The sequence below is a fragment of the Desmodus rotundus genome, chromosome 4 (genome assembly GCF_022682495.2).
Source record: "Desmodus rotundus isolate HL8 chromosome 4, HLdesRot8A.1, whole genome shotgun sequence".
In the NCBI taxonomy this organism is placed as follows: domain Eukaryota; kingdom Metazoa; phylum Chordata; class Mammalia; order Chiroptera; family Phyllostomidae; genus Desmodus; species Desmodus rotundus.
Genome location: NC_071390.1, coordinates 139,177,804 through 139,202,870, shown reverse-complemented (window position 1 = coordinate 139,202,870; position 25,067 = coordinate 139,177,804). Strand labels below are relative to the sequence as shown.

Here is a 25,067-nt window from a genome sequence, read left to right as displayed (position 1 = left end):
CTTGATGTCTTAATTATATTAATAATAATTCCAAGATAACCATAGCCTATGTATTAAATACCTTTACACAGGTGGCAAACACAAGGCCCGCAGGCTGAATCCAGCCCTCCACCTTGTTTTATCTGGTCCGGCACAGTGAGAGGCTGACACGCCCCCGGTGAAAATGAGTTTGACACCCCCGTTTTAGTACAAAACTGAATAGAACAATAGTCCTCATTAATTCTACCTAGGGTGCCTAGATGTTACATTTAACACTTTCTGCCCCTTACTAACTTAAATTTAAAATGTCTACTCACAAAGCAAAGTCCTAATAAACTGAAAATCCCTTTCTAAAGGGGCCTCATGTAAAACTGGCTGCTCTGCGTGCATCTGACTGTACCCAGATTCACGGCAGAGGATGTTTCATGGGCCCACATTGGCAACCAGCAGCCAGCAGCCTCAGCTGGACTTCAGAACCCGCCAGCGTGGTGCTGCAGGTGATTCAGACTTGAGTTCACCTCCAAGTGAAAAAAAAAAAAGACTTTCAGGATTCAAAAAAGTATGTGTTTCTTTGACTTCTGTGGGAGGAAGGAAAAAAATAAAGTCTCTTCCAATTCTTCGGATTGTCAATAAGAGGCTTTTATGTTTGTTTTCTTTTTTGTTTGGCTTGAAATCATGACACCTAGGGAAAATTTACAATGTTAAAGACATTCCCACTTTCCTATAAGTAAGAAAGTGAAAAGAAGACTTACTTTGTATGCATTCACCCTAAAAACGCTGGTGGGAATCTCTGACAAAATCCTCCTTAGCTGGGTGGTTTGGATGGAACACGGGGGGGGGGGCGGGGGGGGGGGAGTAGCACAGGCACACCTCGTTTTCTTGTGCTTTGCTTTCCTGTGCCTCCCAGATGTGTCTCTTACATATCAAAGGCAAGACCCTCCACCAGCAAAAAGATGACAACTGACTTTATCGCAGTGGTTTTGAACTGAACCCCAATGTGTTCAAAGCACACCTGTATGCTAACACAAATCGCTGGTTTAATAAAACATCTACTATGATTTCAAAAACACATAAAATAGGTTCTTTCAATTTTTTACTCTAACATATACTTATTGTTATTATCTACTGTGCATTTCTGTAAATAATCTGACAAAACCATAATCTATTAAATATTTAGCTATATCATGATAGCTTTCGCCTACTTTGAAGGGATAGCAAAACATGAATGCCACTTTAACAGAGCAGAGACTCAATTACCAAGGTAAAATACAGTGTTTAACTCAGCCAAAGATGACACTGGTTTTCTTCTGTGATAGAAGCAAGATGGCACTTTAGGGACCTGATGCCTATGGTTCGATTACCCACAATCCCTGCCATGACCAGCACCTTCCTCTACTGAAATTCAGAGATGCGCCTTTAGGATAGATTTTTTTTTCTTTTTATGTGCTCACACATGTTTTTGCAATACACATTAAGTAGTTTAACAGCTCTCTTCATCATCCATAACTGTGTTTCCAGCACAGAATCTCACATACATCACCAAGAATGCAGTGTCAAAGCAAGTTATTAAGAGGACAAATGTGTTCCGGTCCACTTTTACTCAGCATGGCAAACCCTCTAGCCTTCCTGATCAAGTTTTCAAAACTCCACAAACGGGGCCCTGACCAGTGTGGCTCAGTTGGTTGTCTGGCAAAGCGAAAGGTCACCAGTTCAATTCCTGGCAGCCACTAATCGATGTTTCCCTCCCTCTCTTTCTCCTTCACTTCCTCTTTCTCTAAAAATAAATAAATAAAATCTTTAAAAAAGCTCCACGAAAGGGGAATTTATGGTCAAAGAGACAATCTGGCAACTGCTTTTAAATGACATTTTTATAGAGCTAAAATGAGCACTAATGGACCCTTTACTGTTACTTCCTATTCACAATATCTTAGTTTTTCTTTCCATACAATTTTGACAAGCTGCTTGTCGTTTTGTGTGGCTTTGCTGCAGCTGTTATGTGTCCTAAGAGGCTTATTCGTTTCTGCTTCAGGGCCTCTGATGTACAGCCCTGAGATGATGACTCAGAGTGTGTATTCTAGCTCTGCAGGTTCAATCTCTTTGTAGCAGGGGCCGAGTAAATATGGATGCTTGAAATGGAAAAGGGCTTAGATAACTTTCCTTTAACAGACTCACCTACGGTAAGTCACCATCTCCCTTCCTTCGTCCTCAGGACCGCAATGCCGAACTCTGCCCATGATGACATCAGGCCAGTGTACACACCTTCAGCTCCCTTACACCCTTCTCAGCTCCACTAGAGCATCCCTCCAGGGCTAGGCCTCATTTGGCTTCAAGTTCCTTTTTCTTTCTAAAAGTTTCTTAGCAAGAAAAAACTCCACTCTGTCTTAACCAACTGTTTTTCTAAACACTGAAACAATTCCCAATTAGCACAGACCACAACCAAACTTTGCCAGTTGTCTGTAAATTGTTCAGGCATACCCTTTGGTGCACCTCTCATTGCAAGTGGGGAGCTGGGGGCTGAAGAGGGATCATCCTCTGTCTGCGTCTGGAAAGTGGAAGGAGGCAGCCACCAGCCAAGCAGAAAAAGCTTCACGGATCCAGCAGGTGAACACATGTAAGCTTTCGGGCTGCTAACTAACTGGGGGAGAAACATGGGAAGGGGCACAGGGAGCACCGGAGGGGAAGTGGCTTTCTTTCCAAAATAGATGGAGCAGCTTTTTCAGTTGACAACCACTGTTTGGGGAGTGAGCTGGCACTGACAAGAGATTATCGATGAGCACACCAACCAGAAACTAGTGGTCCGTCAGCCAGGAAAGCAGATTCTCGCTAGAACTCTCCACCCCAATTTTGGCTCCACTGACAAGTGTTAAATAAAGAGACATGCTCACCTATACCTGATGTGAGACTGTAGTCTCCATGTGTCACCTATTATCCTCAGAGATCTGGCTGCCTGTGTTCCTCCTCTGGGGACCGAAGTCCTTTCTATTACCATATAGGTAATATGAGTGTTTATAAGTTAGGGATCTTGACACTCCCCGCTCAGTAGTTCCAAACTACTAAGCAGGAACCCACCACATGCTTCACGGATGGAAATGCTACATCTCCGAGGGCAGTTCACATCATGTCACAACGGTATCTCATGCTCCACCCAACCCTAGTAGCCTCGACCATCGAAACCATGAACAAGGGTCTCTTTTACAAGCCAAATGTCAGGGGAAAAGACAACTCAAACTAGAGAAATACCAGTATCCCAACTTCATAGATGCTGCTATGAATGCCCACTGCCCGCCCATCCCTGAAAAAACCTCGCAGACCCTGTAACCACTTCTGCTAGAGTTCACTCATCCTGTCGTGAAGAAATCCTTTGCAAGGAAATCTACACTCGTCTTTGCCCAAATTTCAGGAGAGAATGTAATTCTTACTGTCTCATTTAAAATTTAAACACTTTAATTATGACATTAAACAGCACATTTCAATTAAAAGTAAATACAATAATACTATACAAATCCTAAGGATGATGGCATAAAACCACCCTTAAAGAAAATGCAATTCACCTAAATGTACTTCTGCAAAGCGGAATCGAAGAGCCTCCTTACCTGGCGAACAAAGCTGTTTGAGGTAGTGTCGGAGGACGTGCTTCCATCGGATCCCTTGAATCTGTTTTTCCTTCTAGCTCCTTTCCCATATGACTAAAAAGGAGGAGGGAAATGAGATTATTGTTAGACCCTCTCATAGGAATCTAGGCTTAGTTCTAGAAAATGTCAAAGACCCAAACAAGGAATGAATTGCTATCATGTGGGCATTATTAAGTTATTATTGGAAAAAACACAAACCCCTAATGTAGAGGGAAGAAAAAATTCTAGACTAAGCATTTAATAACCAGTGAATTAAAACAATTTGTGTTTTTATCATATCTGTTGTCAAGAGGCAAAAGCCAATAAAGATTAAGTCTTTAAAAATAAGTATTTAAGTGCAGGAGGGACTGGGGCAGCAGCAGTGAGGTGAGAGGAAAGGCAACTTGTCAAAACTCGCATACAGCATGAAAGCAATAGATTTATGCATAATGAAATATTGTTGCCCAGCAGTGCTGAGCACCCATTTGGTGCTTCTTTTGGGGTTTAATTTGTAATTCCACAGGAGCTCATTCATTGGAGTGGTACTTGCAAAAACTGCATATGGTGACTGAAGAACATTCTGCAGTATGAATTCTGACTGCCTTTAAGTTCACATCCTCATCCATAGGTCTAGTCAGAACATGAATGAAGCATGGTGCTAGTTCTTCATAATTCCGTATGGATGTAGATGTTGCTTTGAGAGATGCTGAAATAACTACGTAAGTGGTGGCGAATCATATGAAATTAAAATACTTTGTAAAATGATCTGGCCCATGGTTGCAATGTTTGAATGTGATGTGAAAATCTTGCTCTTTAATTGCCTAGTGATTTTCCTGAGAAGGCAAGAAAAATAAATTTTATGGAATAATAATATTGAAAAAATAAGCCTTTAAGAACAGGACATTAAAGGTAAGACAATTTGTTTCAATAACAGAATTGGACCAAACAAAGACATACTGGCTTGGCCAAAAAGTCTGTATGGTTTTTTCTGTAAAATAAGACACATTTTTCATTTTCACCAATAACTTTATTGATTCAGATATTTTGAGTACGTCAGCTATCTCCCACATGGTATAATGTTAATTGTTCTCAGTTAATGTCTTGATTTGATCACTATCAACTTCAACTGGTCTACCCGACTGTGGAACATCGTCCGGTGAGAAATCTCCAGCACGAAACTTCACAAACCACTTTTGACATGTTCGATCAGTCACAGCACCTTCTCGATACACTGTATAAATCTTTTTATTGCATTTCAGTTGTGTTTTTACCTTTTTTGAAATAATAAAGCATACGATGCCAAAATGTATATTTTCTTCCATTTTCAATATTAAAATGGCTACAAAAAATTCACCAATTTTGATAAATTTTTTAATGCATGCTGATATGACAGCTGTCACAGCACAATCTAACAAATTGTTTTCTATGATGTTAAAGACAACTAAGCACGACTAGAGACATCTTATGGAAAAAACCAAATGAACTTTTTGGCCAACCCAATGTACACATGAACTAGCTGTTACTACTGTATCTACAGTTTACACCAACAGCACCAAGAATAAACTAAAGTTACTGTGGGTACTGAATATTAAAATATCAATGAAAAACAGCTCATCACAGATGAAGTCATTTTGAGTATCAAACGTTAGCATGGGAGTGAAAGATAGCCCACCACTGGGCTTCATGGTTAAATACACGTAGGCAGGGACCCTGCCACGGCAGACCTTGAACTCATTTTCTAACCTGCTCAAGAATCAGTCTTCTCACCCTTAAATGGAGACAGTAGCACTTACCTCTCAGTTATTTTAAGTACTAAATGAAATAATGTACTTGATAGCATTTAGTATAAGACCTGGCACATGCTAAGGACTCAATATAATATATGAAAAAACTGATATCCACATTAGGGCTGGAAGGGTGGAAAAAAACTGGGCTAAAGTGTAACATATTTAGAATAATTAGGTTCACAAAGATTTCATTAGATTATCAGAATGTGCAAAATTTACATTTTCAAAATCACCATATTCCCATATTCGGGTTTTTAAAATGCTGCTCTGTTTTATTTTACATATTCATATGGTTTTCATTAAAATGGAAATGTAAACCATAATACACATAGCACTTAGGCAAGCTGAAATCCGTTACAGTACAAACATTTGTGTTATGAGTAAGTAAGATGCATTTGCAATCAGCAAGAGGGTGGGATAATCTTAAAGCAAAAAGTTTTCTTAAATGTATTTGTTCTGTTCCAAGTATCTAAGGGATTTATATAATACAAATGTGTTTCCATGGCATTTAATTAACTCTCAACTTCATAAAAGGAAAGATCATCTGGGCTAGGCTTTCATAACGTATTATACAAGGTTCTCCTCACTTAACAGCTTATTCTTCTTACTTGTGTAAACATTTTTCAGTAAACTGTTGAAAAATAACATTCTTTCAACAATGTTCTTCCTTTTCCAATTATTATTAAAGGTTTGGACGGAAGGTTCTTCCAAGTCTTAACAATGTTAAAATAAAGTATGAAAATTTCCTTAAAATTAAAAAATATGCATTATTTTATATGCAAAGATACTTATGACCTGAAAACCATTTTTGCACCTAAGAAAAATGCTTTTGGGGGGATATATGTTAAATACAGTTTTTCTTCATGAGGAGCATAAATTATCTTTGAGAAAATATATAATCTCATCCCACCATAAAGTATCCTTCCAGTACCGTGCTGAAATGGGTGGAAAGGGTATCTTTGAAATTCTACTGTCATTTGTTTCAGATTTTTAATGACGAATATGTTTCACTAGTCAGCTGCCTTGGTGCGCAAGCTTTTCCATGGCTGGTCACAATCGCACACCAGGCACTGCGACGACCACACAGTATTTAAGACATTCAGTCACAGGGGAGGCTGCAGTTCTCTGCAAGACATTAAATGAATTTTTTAAAAATCACATTAATTTGTCTAGGCTCCTGAGCATACTGTTCATAAACATTATTTCAGGTATACTTAGCTACCCATGTAATGTATTTACACTAGATTATTACAGATTTCAACTGTATGAAGACACAGTTTGCACACATGCACACCAAGCCATGGTACACCGAATCTCTTGCAAACTGGTAATAGTTTTTAGAAAAATATGTTGTCTTTTAATCACTTAAATGTATGAGGGATGATTTATTCAGATGAGATCGGGTGCGTTCAGGGTGGTATGGCCATAGATGATTTATTCAAATTACTAACTTGTTCATGCCTTAATAGTTATAGCAAATTCCTATTCATTATAGATCATATTTATTAAAAGCCAAAATAAACAGATATGCTTAATTATACTTCTATTGTGCTCTTTCACTAATTTCAGCAGTAATTTCTCTTTTACTACTGTCTACTTTTTTTATTTTTAACTGTAGAGTCACTACTCAGTGACTAATTATTTTTAATAGCAATATCCAGAGTCCAGAAAAAGAATTAATCATCTTCTGGAATACATGTGAATGTTCCAGGAAATGGTATTAACATGGTTGAAGAGTACATTTTTATGTACTTTAAAAATGTTAGTGAAAATTTATGCTGCTGTTAAAGATGAAGTTTCCTTTAATCCAATGCATATTTAAAATTAAGTCCATCTTGCTGGAATTGTTTGTTTTGTAGTTACTCTAAATCTTTGAAAATAAGGATGAATGTTATACCTGAAGAAATTTCAAAGAAAAAAAAGTAAAGGCTAAATCTCCTCCAAATGGAAAAAGAAACAGAAAGAAGTATAGTTTTCTTAGTTAAGGTGCTATTTCAAATGCAGCTACTTTTATGATCAATGTTTTTTTTTAAATTTTATTGTTATTCAATTACAGTTGTATGCCTTTTCTCCCCATCCCTCCACCCAACCCCGATCAATGGTTTTTTTAAACATTTTTTAGCAACACCAAATATGTGAACATCTGATACATGAAACAGTTAACAATCAGAGTCACCCAGGTTTCAAGAAATAAAAGGGAAAGAAGAAAGGGGTTTGGCCAGAGTGAAATGTGTAACCCACGACACTCTCCCTGACACATGCAGACCTCTAAGTCCTTCTTGAAACACAGACCAAAAAGTCAGTAATTTCCACTGACTGCCTACTAGTTACATGCTGCTCAATACAAATTATCGCCACAGCAAAAAGGAAAAAAGAAAACTGTATATCTAAATTCCTTTACTTCTAAAATATCAACCAAGCTAAGATTTCAGAAATTTAAAAAATTAAGAAATGTTCACCAATACATAAATGACATATTAAAAAGATATCATCATATAAATGAATGCCTTTGTTGATACTAAGTAACTTTTAAAACTGAACTGTAGGCTCAAAATCAGCAGTAAATATTCACATTTCTGCAGGTAGCTGACATCCAGTTTCTGTACAATTGAAGTAGACAGTAGTAGTTAATTGTAGAAGTTGCCTATTAAGTGGGGATCAGCCCACCTGTACACACAAGGTTGGCCTGGCAGCCCCTGGGGCAGCTTTGAGAATGATGTCACCTCTGTGATTGATGGATATGGTAACAGTTCTCCTAATGGAGAGTACAAACTGCTCCCCATGAGCATCAAGCTGATGTCTAAAATTAGGTTTATCCCTCTCAATCAGCATTCTTTGATATGTATTTCTTTGAACTGAGGACTTTCCTCATCTTACGGGGCCCAAAACAAACAAAACCAAAACAGAGGAATAAGACATGAAATCTCATTCACCAATCATTTAGTAAAAATAAGGCTGTCAGACCCTTTAGTAGGAGAGAAGTATAACTCCCTAGAAAGAGGGAAACATACGTCACTTTCTATATGGATCAGTTTACACAAAACCAGAAAGGAACCAAGAGGCAGCATAAAGCCCTGGCTGGGTGGCTCAGGTGGCTGGAGCACCATCCATCACCAAAAGGTGGAAGGGTCATCCCTGGTCAGGGTGCATATGGGAGGGAGACGGCTGATCCCTGATCGAGTTTCCCTCTCACATCGATGTTTCTGTCTCTCTCTCAAATCAAAAACTATATCCTGAGGTGAAGATTTTTTTAAAAAGAGGCAGCATACATAAGCTCTTTTCTGGTCTGGCAGGTAGAGAAGGGAAGAGGGACGAGGTCAGGAAGCAGAGAAATGCCTAGTGGGGACGTGCAGGGGCAGGGAGGGCTGGCGAAGGCCAGGCACCAACCTTGCCCTTGTCACAGTCTGCCTCCAGCTGGGCTTGGAAAGAACCCTAGGCCAGGCCCACTTACTTGAAGTGGTGTTATAATTAATTTTAACTCCCTGTAATTGTGAAAGTAAGTATATTATTTGCAAGATAGAGATATGTCCCAGAGTCCCCAAATTAAAGAGTGCCACCACCCCCTACAGGGTTAACATATTTTGTCCAGTCTTTCTTAAAAGGACCAAGGCTAACATACTGTATAATTTAAAAAAAAAAATTAAATGCAGCAACAGGTAAACTAAGTCTTTACATAAAAGGAAAGAAGAAAAGAAAAACATGAAACTACAAGATTGACTAAATCTCAAATCGCTCAAATAGTCAGATATCACATTTTGCATTTTAAAATACACTCAGAAATTCTCATTGGCATGCTTTTAAATCTCATCCATGTGACACCAGAACAAAAATGCCATTCACGAGAAAACTGGCAGGGGTGAGGGGTGAGGCTTTTAGCAAAACATAAAACACAGGACCATGACCATTATGTTCAGAGACTGCAGAAGGCGGCGATCCCTCGGACCTCCGAATGTTTCTGGCAAACGGTATGGACGTGGGTTAAGAGCCACAGGAGAATGGCTGCTGCTCTTTTCAGATAAAGCTCCTTGCTAGGGGTTCAGATGTTGCCATTACCAGGCTGTATTACTACAGCATGCTTGAAAGCATCTGGCAAACTCAGCTGGGGTGGAAGCAGCTGGGCTCTGTTGCTAGGAGCAAAACAAACAGGCCCTCTGGTCACTGTCTGTTCATTTTCAGGTGTGACTGGAGATGCCAGCTACAATCTCTGTGAGGCCTAAAGTGCTGAGATGCTGCTCTGGTTTCTCGTCTACTTCCTCCTCTGTCGCCGTTCTATTCTCAGCCCCTTTCATCTGTTGCCCATCCACCCAGCCTTCATACATGATTTAGTCAACTCCCTGGAGAATTACCAGTGCCACAGTTTAATATAATGCTGTCCAATAGAAACATAACACATGCTACATATGTAGTTGAAATTTTCTACTAGCCACATTAAAAAGCTAAATAGCAACAGGTGAAATTAATTGTAATATATTTTATTTAACTCAATATATACAAAATATTATCATTGCAACATGGAGACGAGCCGCATTTCAAGGCTCAGAAGCCACATGTGGCTAGTGGCTACTGTAGTGGACGGCACAGATCTGGAGCTTTGGAGGGAGAGTCCTAAATTAGCACCTTGACTTTGAAGGTAGACTGCGGCCAAGTTTGCAGTGAAACTGTTCAACAGGTTACCGAAAAAGGGATGCAATTTGCTTATGCTAGAACTTCCAAGAATTTGCAGTTAGACTGCAGCTCATGTCTCCTGTACGGAATATATCCATTTTGTTTATCACAGTGTGCTGGACGGGAGGGGCTGGAATGTTTGAAGGTGTCCCCTCCCCAACCAGGATCATTGACATAAGAAGGAACATAAGCAGAGTCTGTGAGTCTAGATCTGTTGCTTTGTTCGTACCAAACCTGCAATGTAATCCAGAGGTGAAATAGAAAGGATTCTTCAAAAACAACGATGGCTTAGCAGTACCGTTTGCCAAAGAAAATTCTGTTTCTAAGTAAAATTACGATTATTCGGTGTCACAAAAAGGGGGATGCTCCTGAGACACCCCCTTACCTCATTCAGTTTTACTGCTGGACTGTCCAGAAAGATGGAAGAGATGGCTTTGCCAAGTGCTCCCAGCCCTAAGATGCCGTGATTTATTAGATAGAAAATAAACAAGGCAGCGTTTCCCTCAAATAATGGGTGTGCTATAAACACAATTCAAGCAAATTTGCTTTCGTTTTTGGAAGGTAGAGAAAGCAAGAAGATGGATGCTGGTGAAGCTGAATATTTACACCTCTTACCTGCTTAGAATATCCATTCCTCCCTTTCTCCTCTCTCTCAAGTATCTGTGCAATTGCTTGCCAATTACTGTGGATCGAGTCCTTGCAATGTCTCACGCGTAGACCTGTCATATCCATTAACTTTTCTCTCTATTTAGTTTAGGCCTATTACCTCTTGTCCAAACCGTTCTATTAATTTCCCTTCGCGTACCTCTACCTCTGGATTCTTCAGACTCCACATTACCTTCCAGAACTTTCCCAGGTGACTCTTCAGAATGAGCTGTTACATGGCTCCTTCACTGAATCCCACCCACGGTTCTTTATTGTTTAATACACTGTAAGTTTCAAAAACTCCAAGATGTGGGCTCAAATTGCCTTGTCAGTCTTATGCCTAACTGTGCCCAATCTGTAACTTTCCACACTCTTTTCAAACTAGGGATCGTAAATATCTGCTTTAAGACTTCTAACTTCTGTGACTTTGCTTCCTATATAGTTAGTTCCCGACCATCTCTCTGAAAATCTCTGTTGAAATCTAACCCACCCTTTAAGTCTCTTCTCAAACGCCGCCCCTTCCATGAAGTCCTCACAGGTTACTCCAAATAGAATATTTGTGATCTTTTCTCCTGGGAAACTACATAAGATTCTGGCTTCTCTTATAATCCCGTGCCATACTTGTCACACATTTGTCATACTTGCAGCTACTAGAATGTTACTTCTTTTGAAGGCAGAAATTCACATCTGAATTATTTCCACATTGCAGCTGTACATTAAGTATTTGTTGACTTACTTTTTAAACTATTTGTTTAACTACATAAACCGGTACATAAGTTCGTATCTCTTATCTGAATGCAGTCATGTTTTCTGTCAGCCCTAACTTTGATCTTCAGAAATTCAGGAACTCCATTTTTATCATAAGAATAAAAAACTTGTTAAAAAATCCCTGAAGGAAGATCAAAGAGAAAAGAAGGTCTAAAAATTCTTTCCTCTATCAATATTTAAGACCTTCTTCCTGGAATAACCAGGCTGGAGGTCTGTGAGAACATTTCTCCCTCTCACCCAACCTGGTAGGTGACTAGCTATTGTAAAATCGGGAGTCCAGAACAAAGAATTCAGGTCCTCTGGCTGAGGCGAGATGCTAACGCAGGCGGTTAGTGACACGTCCCCACTCTGTGCAGCCAAAGAGCCCGGGGCGGAATAACATTGTCTTACCTCTGCGAAAGAAATGGATTTCTGACTGTACAAGTTCCTGGTTTCTGCATTCTCTCCACCCCAAAGCAAAGTGAACTATGTGTTTTAAGTGAGCACGTGTATTTCCCAGTGGTAAAAGCAAGTTCAGTAACGCTCCGTGATTATGCCACTGGAACTACCATTATGAACAGCACCCAAATATCTGGAGCAGCCAATGTCCACCACCTCTGGAAACCACGACAGCAGCAAAACAGGTGTAACCTTTGTCATGTCTCCCACTCCGCGCCCATTGCTACAGTAAATAAACACGCTAGCATATGCTCTTGTACTTATGTAAATATAAAATATATACGTTATACATGTACAAATTTTATATAAGTACAAAAATTATAATCTTACCACAATTTACAATCTAGCAAATGTAGGCTTGAAAGCAACAACCTATGCAAAGTAGAGACATTTCTCCAAAATGATGTTTGAAACGAAACCCTCACCCCTTCAACCACTAGCCAAGCAGCCCCAAAGCCAGGAGTCTTAAGTCATTTCCCTGCCGGGATAAAAGTTGAGAGACTCCTTACCGCTGAGATCTGGAGGTGTCTGTAATCCACACCGTACCTGCCAAAGCCTTACGTAAAAGCCACCTTCTCATTTCCCAACACCTACAACCGACATCTCCGATTTCACAACAGCAGCAAACCGGAATTTTTCTAGAAACCACTAATACTCAACATCGGAGAAAAAGGTGGTGCTGGAGCTCTCTGAAGGAGCTGACATTTCGGACGGGGGGGATGGAAAAATAAAAACTTTAGCGGCCCCAGCTCTCTCTCTTCTTAAAAGAAAGGAACAAGGGATCCAGGCGAACCCGGGCAAGTGCCCTGAGGGGAGCTGAGCTGTCAAGGCAGCGTAATGCCCCAGGCGCGGAGGGCAGTGGGGCTGCTCGCGGGAGTCAGGGTCCCAACCTCCCAGGCCATCACATGGCCCCCCGCTCCCACCCCAGCTAAGAGCTCGTCCAGAAGGGTCGGTGTGGGAGCCCGAGCTGCGGGAAGCAGAGCCCCTCCCGCCCACCCGGACTCACGATCTTGAGCAGGTCCAGTCCGCTAGCCTGGTTCATGTCTCTCCATGTGCCTCCCGGGGAAGGAAGGGGCGAGGAGGGCAGACCTGAGCAGCTCGAGGGCTGCCTCGGTAGACCGGGAGGTCGCTCCCGCCCCTTCCCACTGGATTTTCGTAAGCAGAGAAAAATGGAAGCCGCAGAAGAGCCAGGGGCAAGGCAAACAGGGGTAGGGTCCCCGGCGCCAGGAGAGGAGAGTGGGTGGCAAAGCGCGAGGGAGGGGAGGAGGAGGTGGCCGAGGAGACCCACGCAGGAGGGAGCGCGAGGCGAGGGATCCCAGCAGGGGAGGCGCGGGCCAGTTGGAGGTCTGCGCTCGGCGGCTCACAAAGAAAGAAGGCGCGGCGCTGTCGCTACCTGTGCCGCCGCTCCCAGCGCCCCCGCGGGCGCCGCGTTCTCCAGCAGTTCCATCGGGAGCTCCTGCGCCACCGCGGCCGCCACTGTGGGAGGCGACTTGGACATGTCGCTTTGGACCATTGGCGAAAAGTCGGCTCCAAGCAGCCTCTAGCTCCTCGAGGCGGGTCCCCTCTCCCTCCCCGCCCCGCTCGGAGCCGCCGGGGCTAGGTGCCTCGCTCGCAGGCAATCAGGGCTTGGGACGGGGCTGGGCCATTTGGAAGAGCGACGCGCCCGGGAGCTGGAAGGTGCCCAGGGAGAGGGGCTCCTCCGCCATTCGGCTGGCCCGGGCACTGAGAGAACACAGCGGCGGCGCGGGGACTGTCCTCGCCAAGAGGGAGGGAGCTGCCTGGCGGAGCGCGAGCCCAGGGGGAGGCGCGTCGGAAAGCGAGAGTAACAGGGCAGCCGAGAGGCAGGAAAGTTCCCCGCGGGAGGCGCGGGCCGCGTGGGTCCGGCCCCGCCGCTGCGCGTCGCCGGGGCACGCGCGCTGGAAAGTTTTCAAAGCCACGAAAGCGAGGCCTGGCACCCGGGAGCTGCCTTTCCCGGACTCGGAGCTCGCCTCCCTAGGCTCCTAAACCACCTCACAAGGACCCCAGGGGCCTTGGGGGTCAGGAGCAGGTCCCTTCAGGGATCCGGAGGCTGTGCTGCTAAAGTGAACGTCAAAAATCTGTGAAGTCCTTGGGCGACCCCCGAGAACAAGTGTCCACCAAGGACATCAGCCGGCCAGCAGCAGCTGAAGGCACTTGATGATGGCAGTAAGAGGAGGCAGAAGACCACTGGGACTGGTGACCTGAGGGTGGCCGCCCCACCTGAAGCTGCACAGGGCCTAGTCTAGGAAGTCCAAATCGACCACTTCCAAACTCAAGTCCGAAGTTTTTCCATTATCGCTCCCGTGTCTTCTCATCTTTGCAAACTTGCAGAATGATTCCCAGAACTGGACTTTTTCTATCGAATTCAGAAACCTTAGTATCACATTCTGGACAAAAGAAGCACTTTCTTGAGACCCTGAACTTGAGAGTAGTGGCCATAGCAAGAATGTTTTTAGAGCATTCCATTTTGATTTTTCCAGTAAGACACATTTTCTTTCTTTCTTTTTTTTTTTTTTAATTAGAGGATACCTCTTATTTCCACGATTTTTACCATAGTGGAACTCTGTAGAACAAGTTTTCTAGGCGTCAGCTTTGTTTGGTAACCATACAGTTTTGTATAGTGAAATAGAAATGTACCACAATGGGTTTCAACTGCCTTTTACATGTTGCTGTGGCATATTAAATTATTATAGTGTACAGTACTTGTTCTTCTCAAAATAAACACAGGTATTTTAAACCTAGCTCCATCATACACTGGTTTGAGTCATGCTTAAAAAATTAAAGGATGATTTAGGCATATCCAAAGTGTCATTGATTTTTCTAGTCTTTGGTGTTAAAATTATCATTTTTTTGAGTTTTGCTGAATGTTAAATAGAGGCGCTGTCCTATTGGTTTATAACAATATGAACAACACTAGTAATAAAGTGACATTTTGAAAAGCATCAGACTGGGAATCTGGGAGGCTCTTGGTTAGGATCTGGATGGGAGCCTCCCCAAACCCGGCTAAGATTTGTTCTTTTACAACATCACGAATAACAATCTGCAGTGCTTTTACGTGTGCGTATGTGTACAAACACCTTTGTATGTATGGCAGTGGGGAAGAAGTCGCACTAAAGTTTTGGAGTTACAGTCTATTTTGTCTCCATGGTCTGCTGACAATATTCCTCTTCTAGGTCCATTCATTCGATGAAACTGTTCCGTTTTCTTCAGAGCGTGTAAGTCGCAGGGACAGCATGACCTCCATTCCAGATGAGACTGTGGGTAGGAGCCCAGCTCATGCAGCAGGACACAGGCAGAATCTGGCCAGTTGCCCTGAGCTCTTTCAACATTCACTCAGGAAAGCACCCGTCGAGCTGCCGTCGTGTGCGGCTGAGGAGCATGGACGGCAAAGGCCAGGGGACTTGGCGCTGACTGTCCAGATAGTAAGCTCTTAGACATCAATTAATACAAATTTGGTGAGTGGATTAATTGATGAACGAAGGGTAAATTCTAACGTGGTTTTACAAAACACCAGGTTTGATGAAGTAGTGTTTTCCCACATCTGTGTGATTTCTTACAGTATGCTTAACTATCTGTGTGTTCCCTTTCAGTTATGACCATTTGGCAAATACAATTTGATCTTTCATCAGACTTTAAAAGAGACCACAAAACAGCAAAACAACCTCAAACATCACTTTTAATAATGCTTATATAGCCAAAGGGAAAATGAATTCTGCATTAAATGTGATATACATTATATTCATTTTCAATACCTCGCAATACTGAACTCTGTGTTTGTTTCTGCTAGTAGACAGAGTTCCTTGGGGATGGTGACTGTGTCTTGTTCATCTTAGTATCCCCGGCATTGAGCACAGTATCTGACATTTAGCGGGAGGCTGAAAACCCTTGTGGCATGAATAAATGAATGAATGAATGATCGGTCTTCATGTGTTTTAAAATATAGCATACAGCTTTGCAAGTTTTAACATACAAAGACATTTACCCAATCCTCACTCTCATAAGACCATATTAATTCTTTCTTTATAACCTGTGTTAATTTAATTAGCACATATTGAACAATAACACAATACAACATACCCATTCAGACTCTAGCTTATAAAAGGTTTTGAATAAAAGTAACATTACGTTGCCCCTACCTAAAAAAGGGAACAATGTCAGAAGAAATACAGAAGGTAAAAAGGCTTGAGAAACTTAATGTGCCTTCTATCACAGTCAGTTTTGTTTTTAGCGTACCTTGACTTGTGCAGTTTTTAAAAGCCACAGATGACAGCTAAAACTTGGTAAGCAAAGCCTAATTCTTTTCAATGCTAAAAGGTATGCAGATGTTCTCCAGCAATGCATTAATGGATGTACAATCATCAGCACAGGCATTCAAATGCAGATGACTAATTTGTTCAAGCTGTCTGTGAACTTCAGTGTGCTCATTAGTCGAAATGGACAGACATATTCTGGGCATTACTAATGCTTTGAAATGAACACAGGGGCTGGTAAGAAACATTGGCCAAGGAAGCCAGAAGTTTAACAGTTGGGGTTTTTGTTCCCTGTAAGTGGAAGAAACAGTGATTACAATTACTTTACTCCTCCTCTCCTGCTTGTGGATTTGTGACTATGTTTAAAACCTTGGAGTAAGAGCTCTTTAGGACAGATATGCACCATGTGTGATTTTTTTCATTTTGCTCAGTAAATAGTCTTTCTCTGCATTTGCAGTTCTGAATCTCTGCCATTATTAACAGCATTTTCAAGAGGATATGCCTGTATTGGCCACTGGCCTAACTTGGTAGCACTCCACTAAGTTACACATTTGTGTTTTGTAAACTCACACTATAAAATGAATAGCCTAAATTCCCAATTGGTATTTAAAAGCATATAAAGATGCAAACAAATCCAGTATAAGAGGGTTGTATGTGCATGTCTGTAGTGAAGGTTGCAGGTGAAATGTGAAAGTAGTCAGGGAAAGTTTAACTTCACTTCCAAAGAAAAGGCTTCATAGAAGTAAGATTTCATGAGTTCTTGTAACTACCCAGGACACAAAGCTCCGAAATATATGACATTGTACAGCACTTTTTAGTTTTTAAAGGACATTCGCTTGCTATTTATTTCTCACCCAAACCCTTTTATAACTATAACTGGTATTTGTGTTATATACAAGGTGCCAGGGATTCTGCTAAGGATTTATATACATCATATTCCCTGTGTTAGTAAGGATAAGCCCAAATGCTGTAACAAATAAATGCTAAATATTTAGTGGATGAGAAAACAAGAAATGCATTCCTTTGATCTGGGGTCATTCACTATCAGAAGGGACTATGCTTCATGCTAACATTTAGAAACCAGGTCTCAAGTGACTGTCATGTCCAAAATGTAGCTTCTCAGTGTCACGGTGGCTGTTCCTCCCTGGGTTTGTCAGAAGGGAAATGAAGGATGGTGTGGCAAATGTGGTGTAGATGACAGAACTTACAGGTTTTTATTGGCCAAGCGTGGAGGTGTCATCCATCTCTTCCACTTACATTTTATTGGCTAGAACTCTGCCACATGAAAACTCTATAAGGCCAGCTGAAAAATACAGTCCAGTAATGTGCCTTAGGAAGAAATGGAGAATGGATTTTGAAGAACAGCTAGCAGGGACGGACTTAATCAAACCTGAATAGCTGACAAGTGGCAGGACCTAACTATACATCTTTTTTCCCATTTTATTCAATTTGTTGGGGTGATACTGGTCAACAAAAGTATATAGGTTTCAAATTCCACAACACATCACCTATACACTGTATTGTGTGTTCACCACCTCAAGTCAAGTCTTTGCCCATCACCATTTATCCCTCCATACTCTCCTCCACTGCCCCCTAACGCCCTTCCCCTGGTAATCACCACACTGTTGTCTAGGTCCATGAATTTTGTTTCTCCTTTTAATTGTTTTTGATCAATCTACCCATGCCCCCAACCCTGACAATTGTCACCCTGCTCTCCATCTATGAGCCCTCCTCTATTTTGCTTGTTAGTTCATTTTGTTCCTTAGATTCCACATATGAGTGAAATTATATTGTACTTGTCTTCCTCTGACTGGCTTATTTTACTTAGTAATGATCTCCAGGTCCATCCATGCTGTTGTAAAGGGTAAGATTTCCTTCTTTTTTATAACCGAGTAGCCTTCCATTGTGTAAATGTGCCACTGCTTTTTCAACCACTCATCTGCTGATGGACATTGGGGCTGCTTACAAATAGTGGCTATTGTAAGTAATGCTGCAATGAACATAGGGGTGCGTATTTTCTTTCGAATTAGTTTTTCAGGTTTCTTTGGATATGTGTATTCCCAGAAGTGGAATCACTGGATCATAAGTCAGACCCATGTTTCAGTTTTTTGAGGAAACTCCATACTGTTTCCACAGTGGCTGCACCAATCTGCATTCCCACAAATAGTGCATGAGGGTTCCGCTTTCTCTGCATCCTCACCGATGCTTGTTTGTTGATTTATTGTTGACAGACATCAGGTGATATATCATTGTGGTTTTAATTTTCATCTCTCTGATGGCTAGTGATATTGAGCATCTTTTCGTATGTCTATTGGCCACCTGTATGTCCTCTTTGGAGAAGTTTCTATTCAGGCCCTTTGCTCATTTTTTAATTGGATTTTTTTGTTTGTTTTTTGGTGTTGAGTTTTATAAGTTCTTTATAAATTTTGGATATTAACCCCGTATCAGATGTATCATTGGCAAATACGCTCTCCTATTCAGTGGGTTGTCTTTTCATTTAGTTGATTGTTTCCTTTGCTGTGCAAAAACATCCACTATTCTTATTCAACTTAGTCCTGAAAGCCATAGCAATGAGAAAATAAGAAGAAATAAAAGGCATCCAAATTGGAAAGGAAGAAGTAAAACTGTTTTTATGTGCAGATTACAAGATATTGTATATAGAGAACTCTACAGATTCCACCAAAAAACTACTAGAACTGATCAATTATTCAGTAAAGTAGCAGGCTACGAAATAAATATCCAGAAATCAGTTGCATTTTTATACATCAAAAATAAACTATCAGAAAGGGGAACTAAGAAAACAATTCCATTCACAAGCTTCAAAAAGAATAAAATACCTAGGAATAAATTAAACCAAGGATTTAAAAGACCTATACTTGAAAAATTATGACACTGAAGAAAGAAATTGAAGCAGAAACAAATAAACAGAAGAATATACTGTGCTCATTGATTGGAAGAATTAACATCATTAAAATGTCCATACTATGCCAAGCAATCTATACACGCAGCACAATTTCTATTAAGATACCAATGGAGTATGTCACAGAACTAGAACAGATAGTCCAAAATTTGTATGGAACCACAAAAGACCCTGAATGGCCACAGCAATCCTGAGAAGGAACAACAAAGTTGGGGGACTCACTCTACCTGCTATTAAACTATACTAAAGGCCATAGTAATCAAAACACCATTGTACTGGCCTAAAAACAGACATATAGGTCAATAAAACAGAACGGAGAGCCCCCCAAAAATCACATCTCTCTAGTCAGTTAATATTTGACAAAGGAGGCAAAACATACAATGGGGTAAAGATAGCCTATTCAATAATACTGTTGGGAAAATTGGTCAGATACCTGGAAAAAAAATGAAACTAGACCACCTTCTTAAACCATACACAAGAATAAACTCAAAATGGATTAAAGACTTAAATGTTAGACTCAAAACCATAAAACCCTAGAAGAAAAAATAGACAGTAAAATCTTGGACATTTCTCATAGCAATATTTTTTCTGATACCTCCTCCAGCAGGGGGAACAAAAGAAAAAACAAACAAATGGGACTACATCAAATTAACCACACACCTTTTAAACCTCAGCTTGAAGACTCGTTTTCAATTCAACACAGCTGTCTGTGCGATGTACTTCAAAGAGCTCTGCCTCACAGGTTAAGATTGGGTTTTGGTTGGAGAAATGGATTTACATGATTTCTGTTGCTTGCACGCTGTTATGACTACAATAATGTATTAACTAGAAGTAGGGCTGAGCTCTCAAATAGCTGTGAACAGCACAAAAGTTGTTTGTTCATGGCATTGTGTGTGTGTGTGCCCACGTTTGCTCGCCTGCTGTAATCCAGGGCAAGCTGGATAGTATCGCATTGAACCAGGTGGGACTTCTGTACTTACAGATCATGCAGTGCAGAAGGCAAGCCACAGACAAAGTAGGATGAATATAAGTGCAAAATATTAGGAGAGGAAATTTATCAGGAAAATGTTCTAGGCAAAAAGAACAGAAAATACAAGGATGGCAAGTGAGGAAATTCCATACAGGTTGAAAGTAGAGTTGGGAAGAGAGTGGGTAGAGAGACAACTAATAATGAAAAATATCCAACTTACTCTTTGGTCTCTTGTAGCCCCAACTTATCTTTTGATGGGACTGCCCCATTCATAAATGAAGCCTTTGGCCTTTCATGCTTTGTTTTTCCAAACAATTAACTTTTTCATGGGAGGTACACGCATACACACATGTCATGAAACCATACACTGAGACCTGCTTTATCAAGAAACATCTGCGTTTACACATTGGAAGAGGTCAGCTTATTTGTAGCTGAGATTCCTAGCTTCCCATACCTCCTTTTTACGGAACCTTTGTTTTTAGCCCGAGACACTCATACCTGGAGTAAAAGACTATTTCCCATGCCCTCTGTGCTGGATGCAGCTTAGTGGCTACCTTTTGGGGAGTGTAAGCTAAGTGTGGTGAAGACCTGTGAAGTATCTGTAAAAGGGAGAGAAACGCTTTTATTCCCCTCTTCCTTCCTGTAGACCAGACTGTGGATGTATTAGCTAAACCATGAGTGGATGTTTTAGACAATGAAGCCACGTAAAAGCCACATGATGAAGTCAGACGAAAATTGAAAAAGACACCTGGGTCATTGATGGTACCAGAAAGCCACAACACCAGCTCAGGGTTGCCTGCTTTCAGACTTCTTCTAAGTGAAGCAGAAGTAAGAATGTATGCTGTGTAAGCTTCCGGTGTTTAGATTTTTCTGGTAAATCATACCAAAGACAACCAAATTTTGTGATCATTTTACTACACATTTTTCTTATAAAATGAATTTTCTTAAGGCACAATTTACCTTACCTTAGTATATATATCAGAAGAATGCTGGCCTCATAAATTGAGAGCTAGTGTGGGTGTTTCCCATGTTCTATTTTCTGGAAGCATTCATATAGAATTAGTAACACTTCTTTCAAAATATTTGGGAGAGTTCACTTGTGCGTCTGGATTTTAGTGAGAAAGTTTTTAATTATTAATTCAATTTCTTCAATTGACATGGGACAATACAGGTTATCTATTTCCTCATAAGCCTTGATAGTTCGTGTTTTACAAAGGATTTGTCCATTTCATCTTAGTTAATCAGTTTTATTGGCATACAGATGTTATTAATATATTCTTATTATCTTTTGAACATCTAAAAGTTCGATAGTGACATTTACCTTTTTGTTCCTGACGTTAACAATTTGTTCATTCTTCCTTTTTGTCTCCTGGGTCTCACTGGGAGCTCAGCAGTGTCACTGATGTCAACAAGCCTGCTCGAGGTGTCACTGCCTTTCTTAATTGTTGTTTTGTTTTCTTTTTTAAAACTTTTAACATGCTCTTAAATTTATTATTTTGCTTCCTTGGGTTTAATTTTTTTCTCCTTTTTCTCCTAGTTCTTTGAGGTGGAAGTTTAGAGTATTCTTTTCATATATTACTTCTGTTCTTATATAAATACTGGATACTATAAATTTTTCTTTAAGTACCTGTTTAGTTGCATCCACAAATTTTGACTTGTATTTTTTCATGTAATTCAAAATATTTTCTACTTTTCTTTGTGATTTTCTATTTAATCCATGGGACATGTAGAAATCAGTTTTTACAGTTCCAAATATATGGGACACTTTCGAGATATTTTTCTGCTTTTGATTTTATTAGTTTAACTCCATTGTAATATGAGAACATACTTTGTATACTTTCAATAATTTTAAATTTGATGAGATTTGTTTTATATTTGTGGTTCAGGAAATCACCACCTTAGTGGATTTTTTATAAATGCTTGAAAATAATTTGTATTCTGCCATTGTTGGGTGGAATTTAGATAAGTATAAATTAGACTAAGTTGCCCGTAGTATTTTTCAGGTCTTCTGTACTCATACTGTTATTTATTTTTTGATCTACTTCTTCTACCCGGTAATTAGAAGTAAGTGTTGAAGTCTACAACTATAATTTTGGATATACAGGGTCTGGCAGAAGTAACGCCTGCTTGAATATGGTTGATAGAGTAATAATATGGGTGTAATAATTTATAGTTTTAATTTGAACATTTCGCCTAAAATGTTACATGGTGTGCTTGAGTGTGATATTGTTATGTTACAGAATTACATGCTTATGATTTTGTAACAAAAGAGTTTGTAATAAAAAGGGGTGTTATTTGTGCCAGACCCTGTATTTGCTTTTTTTTTTCCTTTTGGTAAAATATATATTACATGATATTTACCATCAATAATTTTCAAGTGTGCAGTTCAGTGGCATTAAGTACAATCACATTGCTGTGCAACCGTCACTACCATCCATCTTCATAGTTTTTTTCGTCTTTCCAAATGAAAACTTTATACTCATGAAACAATAACTCCCCATTTTCCCTAACCTTCCTCCTTGGCAACCACCATTCAGCTTTTTACCTTTATGAACCTGACTACCTCATGTACCTCATATAAGTAGTAATTACCCCTTTGCGACTAGCTTATTTCACTTAATGTCTTCAAGATTCATTCACAGCATGTGCCAGAGGTATTTTTTTAACTTGAATAATGTTCCGTTGTATGTATATACCACATTTTATATATTTATTTTTCAGTCAATGGACACTTGGGTTGCTTTCACCTTGCAGCTATTGAGAATAACGCTGCAAAAAAAAAAAAAAGAGAATAATGCTGCGATGAACACAAGTGTACACATAGCTGTTAAAATGCTTGCTTTCAATTCTTTTGTGTATATATCAGGAAGTGGACTTGCTGGATCACTTCCTAGTTTTATTTTTAATTATTTGGGGAACCATATAGTGATTTTCATAAGTGCTGCACCATTTTATATTTTGACCAATAGTGTACAGGGCTTCTGATTTCTCCACCTCCTCACAACCACTTGTTATTTTCTGGTGTTTTCTGTGGTTGTTGTTTTTGTTTGTTTTTAGTACCATCCTAATGGGTGTAAATATCACCCATTAAGTGGTAACTTATTGTGGCCTTCATTTGGATTTCCCTAATGATTACTGATGTCAAGCATCTTTTCATGTGCTTATTAGCCATTTGTCAACCTTCTTTGAAGAAATGTCTAGTCAAGTCCTTTGTCCATTTTTTAATTGTTTTTTGTTGTTGTGAATTGTATGAATTCTTTATACACACTAGATGTTACCCCCTTTCCAGCGACATGATTTGCAAATATTTTCTCCCATTCCATGTGTTGCCTTTTCACTCTGCTGATAATGTCCTTTGATGAATAAAAGTTTCTAATTTTGATAAAATTTATTTTTTCTCTTACTGCCTATTGCCAGATCTATTTATTGTCTTAACAATTTTTCCCTATGTTTTCTTTCAAGAGTTGTACAGATTTAGGTCTTACTTTTAGGTCTTTGATTCACTTTGAGTTAATTTTGTATATGGTATAAAGTAAGAACTTTTACATTCCTAATTGTGGTAGTGTATCCTCTTAGATGATTAAATAATTCGAAAATCACATTCATGAGAAACAGCAATAGGAATGTGGTTACTCAGAGATAACTATGATAATCTTTAACTGTATAAAGGATTTTACATGGAGTAGACCACTCCTTAAAACATAGAATTGGCTCATGTTTAATTTCAAAGCTTCAAAGTACTCTTCATAAAAGACTCCTATTTTAAAAAAATTTAGAAAGTCCTCTTCCATACCTCCCCCCCAAAAAACCTAGAACACATTTAAAATATTAAGCAAAAACTTCACTGAGACAGCTTTAGGATCTAGAGGGTCTTCCTGTGAATATCTAACAATTGTTTGCTCTATGCCAGGCAATCTGCTTATCATAAATTATGTGTTATACTCCACACACACGTGGAGGTGGGTGATTTGAGCTCCATCTTCCAGTTAAGAAAACTGAGGCTCAACAAAGTGAAATCATGCAAGATCCAAGCTAGTCACAAACTTTAAAATCTGTGCTCAGCCAATACACATTCTGTCTCCAAATATTTAGTTAATAACCAGGAATTTTCCTGTAAAATTAAGCAAAATGTTAATCCCTATTTAAATAAGACAGGAACAAATACTAGTGTAAACAATTTTAAAAAACTTATCTCTATAATTCACCTTTGTGGAGTGCAGGATCTGAAGCCATGTTTAGAGCATGCGCAGCAGAGCAGTGACTCAGGCAGATGATGATACAGTCCCTCAGCATGCACAGTACAGCATGGCAGACAACTTGTGTTTATTCGAAGGGAAACACACCCTCTCAGAGCATGAGCAGTAGGGTGGCATAACCACAAAAGCCTACGGAGGTCGCACAAAACAACATGTGGTGCCTATCAGAGCTGATGTATACATGTGCCTATCAAGACTGAGGAAAATAACGTGCCTATCCAAATGAATAAAAAAATGCTTACGAAAAGTTGTGCAAAATCAACATGACTTTGCAACCAAAAGAAGCATAAAAGCAGAGGACTTCAGACTGTGGAGGATGCAGCCGGAGAGCGAGTCACTTTCAGATAAACTGCACCCTCTGCCTTGGGAGAGAAAGACCTCCGCTGCCCTTCTGTCTCTCTAACTCTGTCTTCCAAGACGTGGACCACCCAGCCCGGTTGCCTCCCAGACAGAGACCTGATCTGGATGCTTTGGACTCAGATTTGCTATCCCCCAATTCTCTTATGTGATGTTATTACTGATTGTTTCTGACTGATTATTGTTGTTAATAGGTAGTATGTTTGGGGTTGAATCTGCATTAATAAAAGCTGAGTAAATAGCATAGTCTCCTGGGTCAGATCACTGTTATTTCTTGATGCCGGTGTCACTTGTAGGACAGGTGGTCCGTACAAGCAGACCAGTGCTTTTGTTTCTTAAGGCCCGGATCAGAAGACCCCAGCAGGGACTGAAGCCTGGCTTATAAGAAAGACTATATCATGAA

The 25,067-nt window shown here is 40.2% G+C and overlaps 1 protein-coding gene across 10 annotated transcripts in view; it reads right to left on the bottom strand.

Annotated features, from left to right (window-relative positions):
• CACNB2 (calcium voltage-gated channel auxiliary subunit beta 2) overlaps window positions 1-13,857 on the bottom strand; it is a 322,507-nt gene extending 308,650 nt beyond the window's left edge. For 4 of the 10 annotated variants that reach the window (XM_045183719.3, XM_024576122.4, XM_045183745.3 and 1 more), the window contains exons 1-2: window positions 12,900-13,245; window positions 3,573-3,665 (exon numbers count right to left, since the gene is read on the bottom strand). In XM_045183719.3, coding sequence (XP_045039654.2) covers window positions 3,573-3,665; window positions 12,900-12,935 — 129 coding nt within the window. In that variant the 5' untranslated portion in view covers window positions 12,936-13,245. Of the gene's footprint in view, window positions 1-3,572; window positions 3,666-12,899; window positions 13,246-13,286 lie in introns of those variants that run through there. The other 6 variants (XM_024576106.4, XM_024576114.3, XM_045183705.2 and 3 more) reach the window with 4 other exon arrangements.
• Between the last annotated feature and the right edge of the window lie 11,210 nt (window positions 13,858-25,067).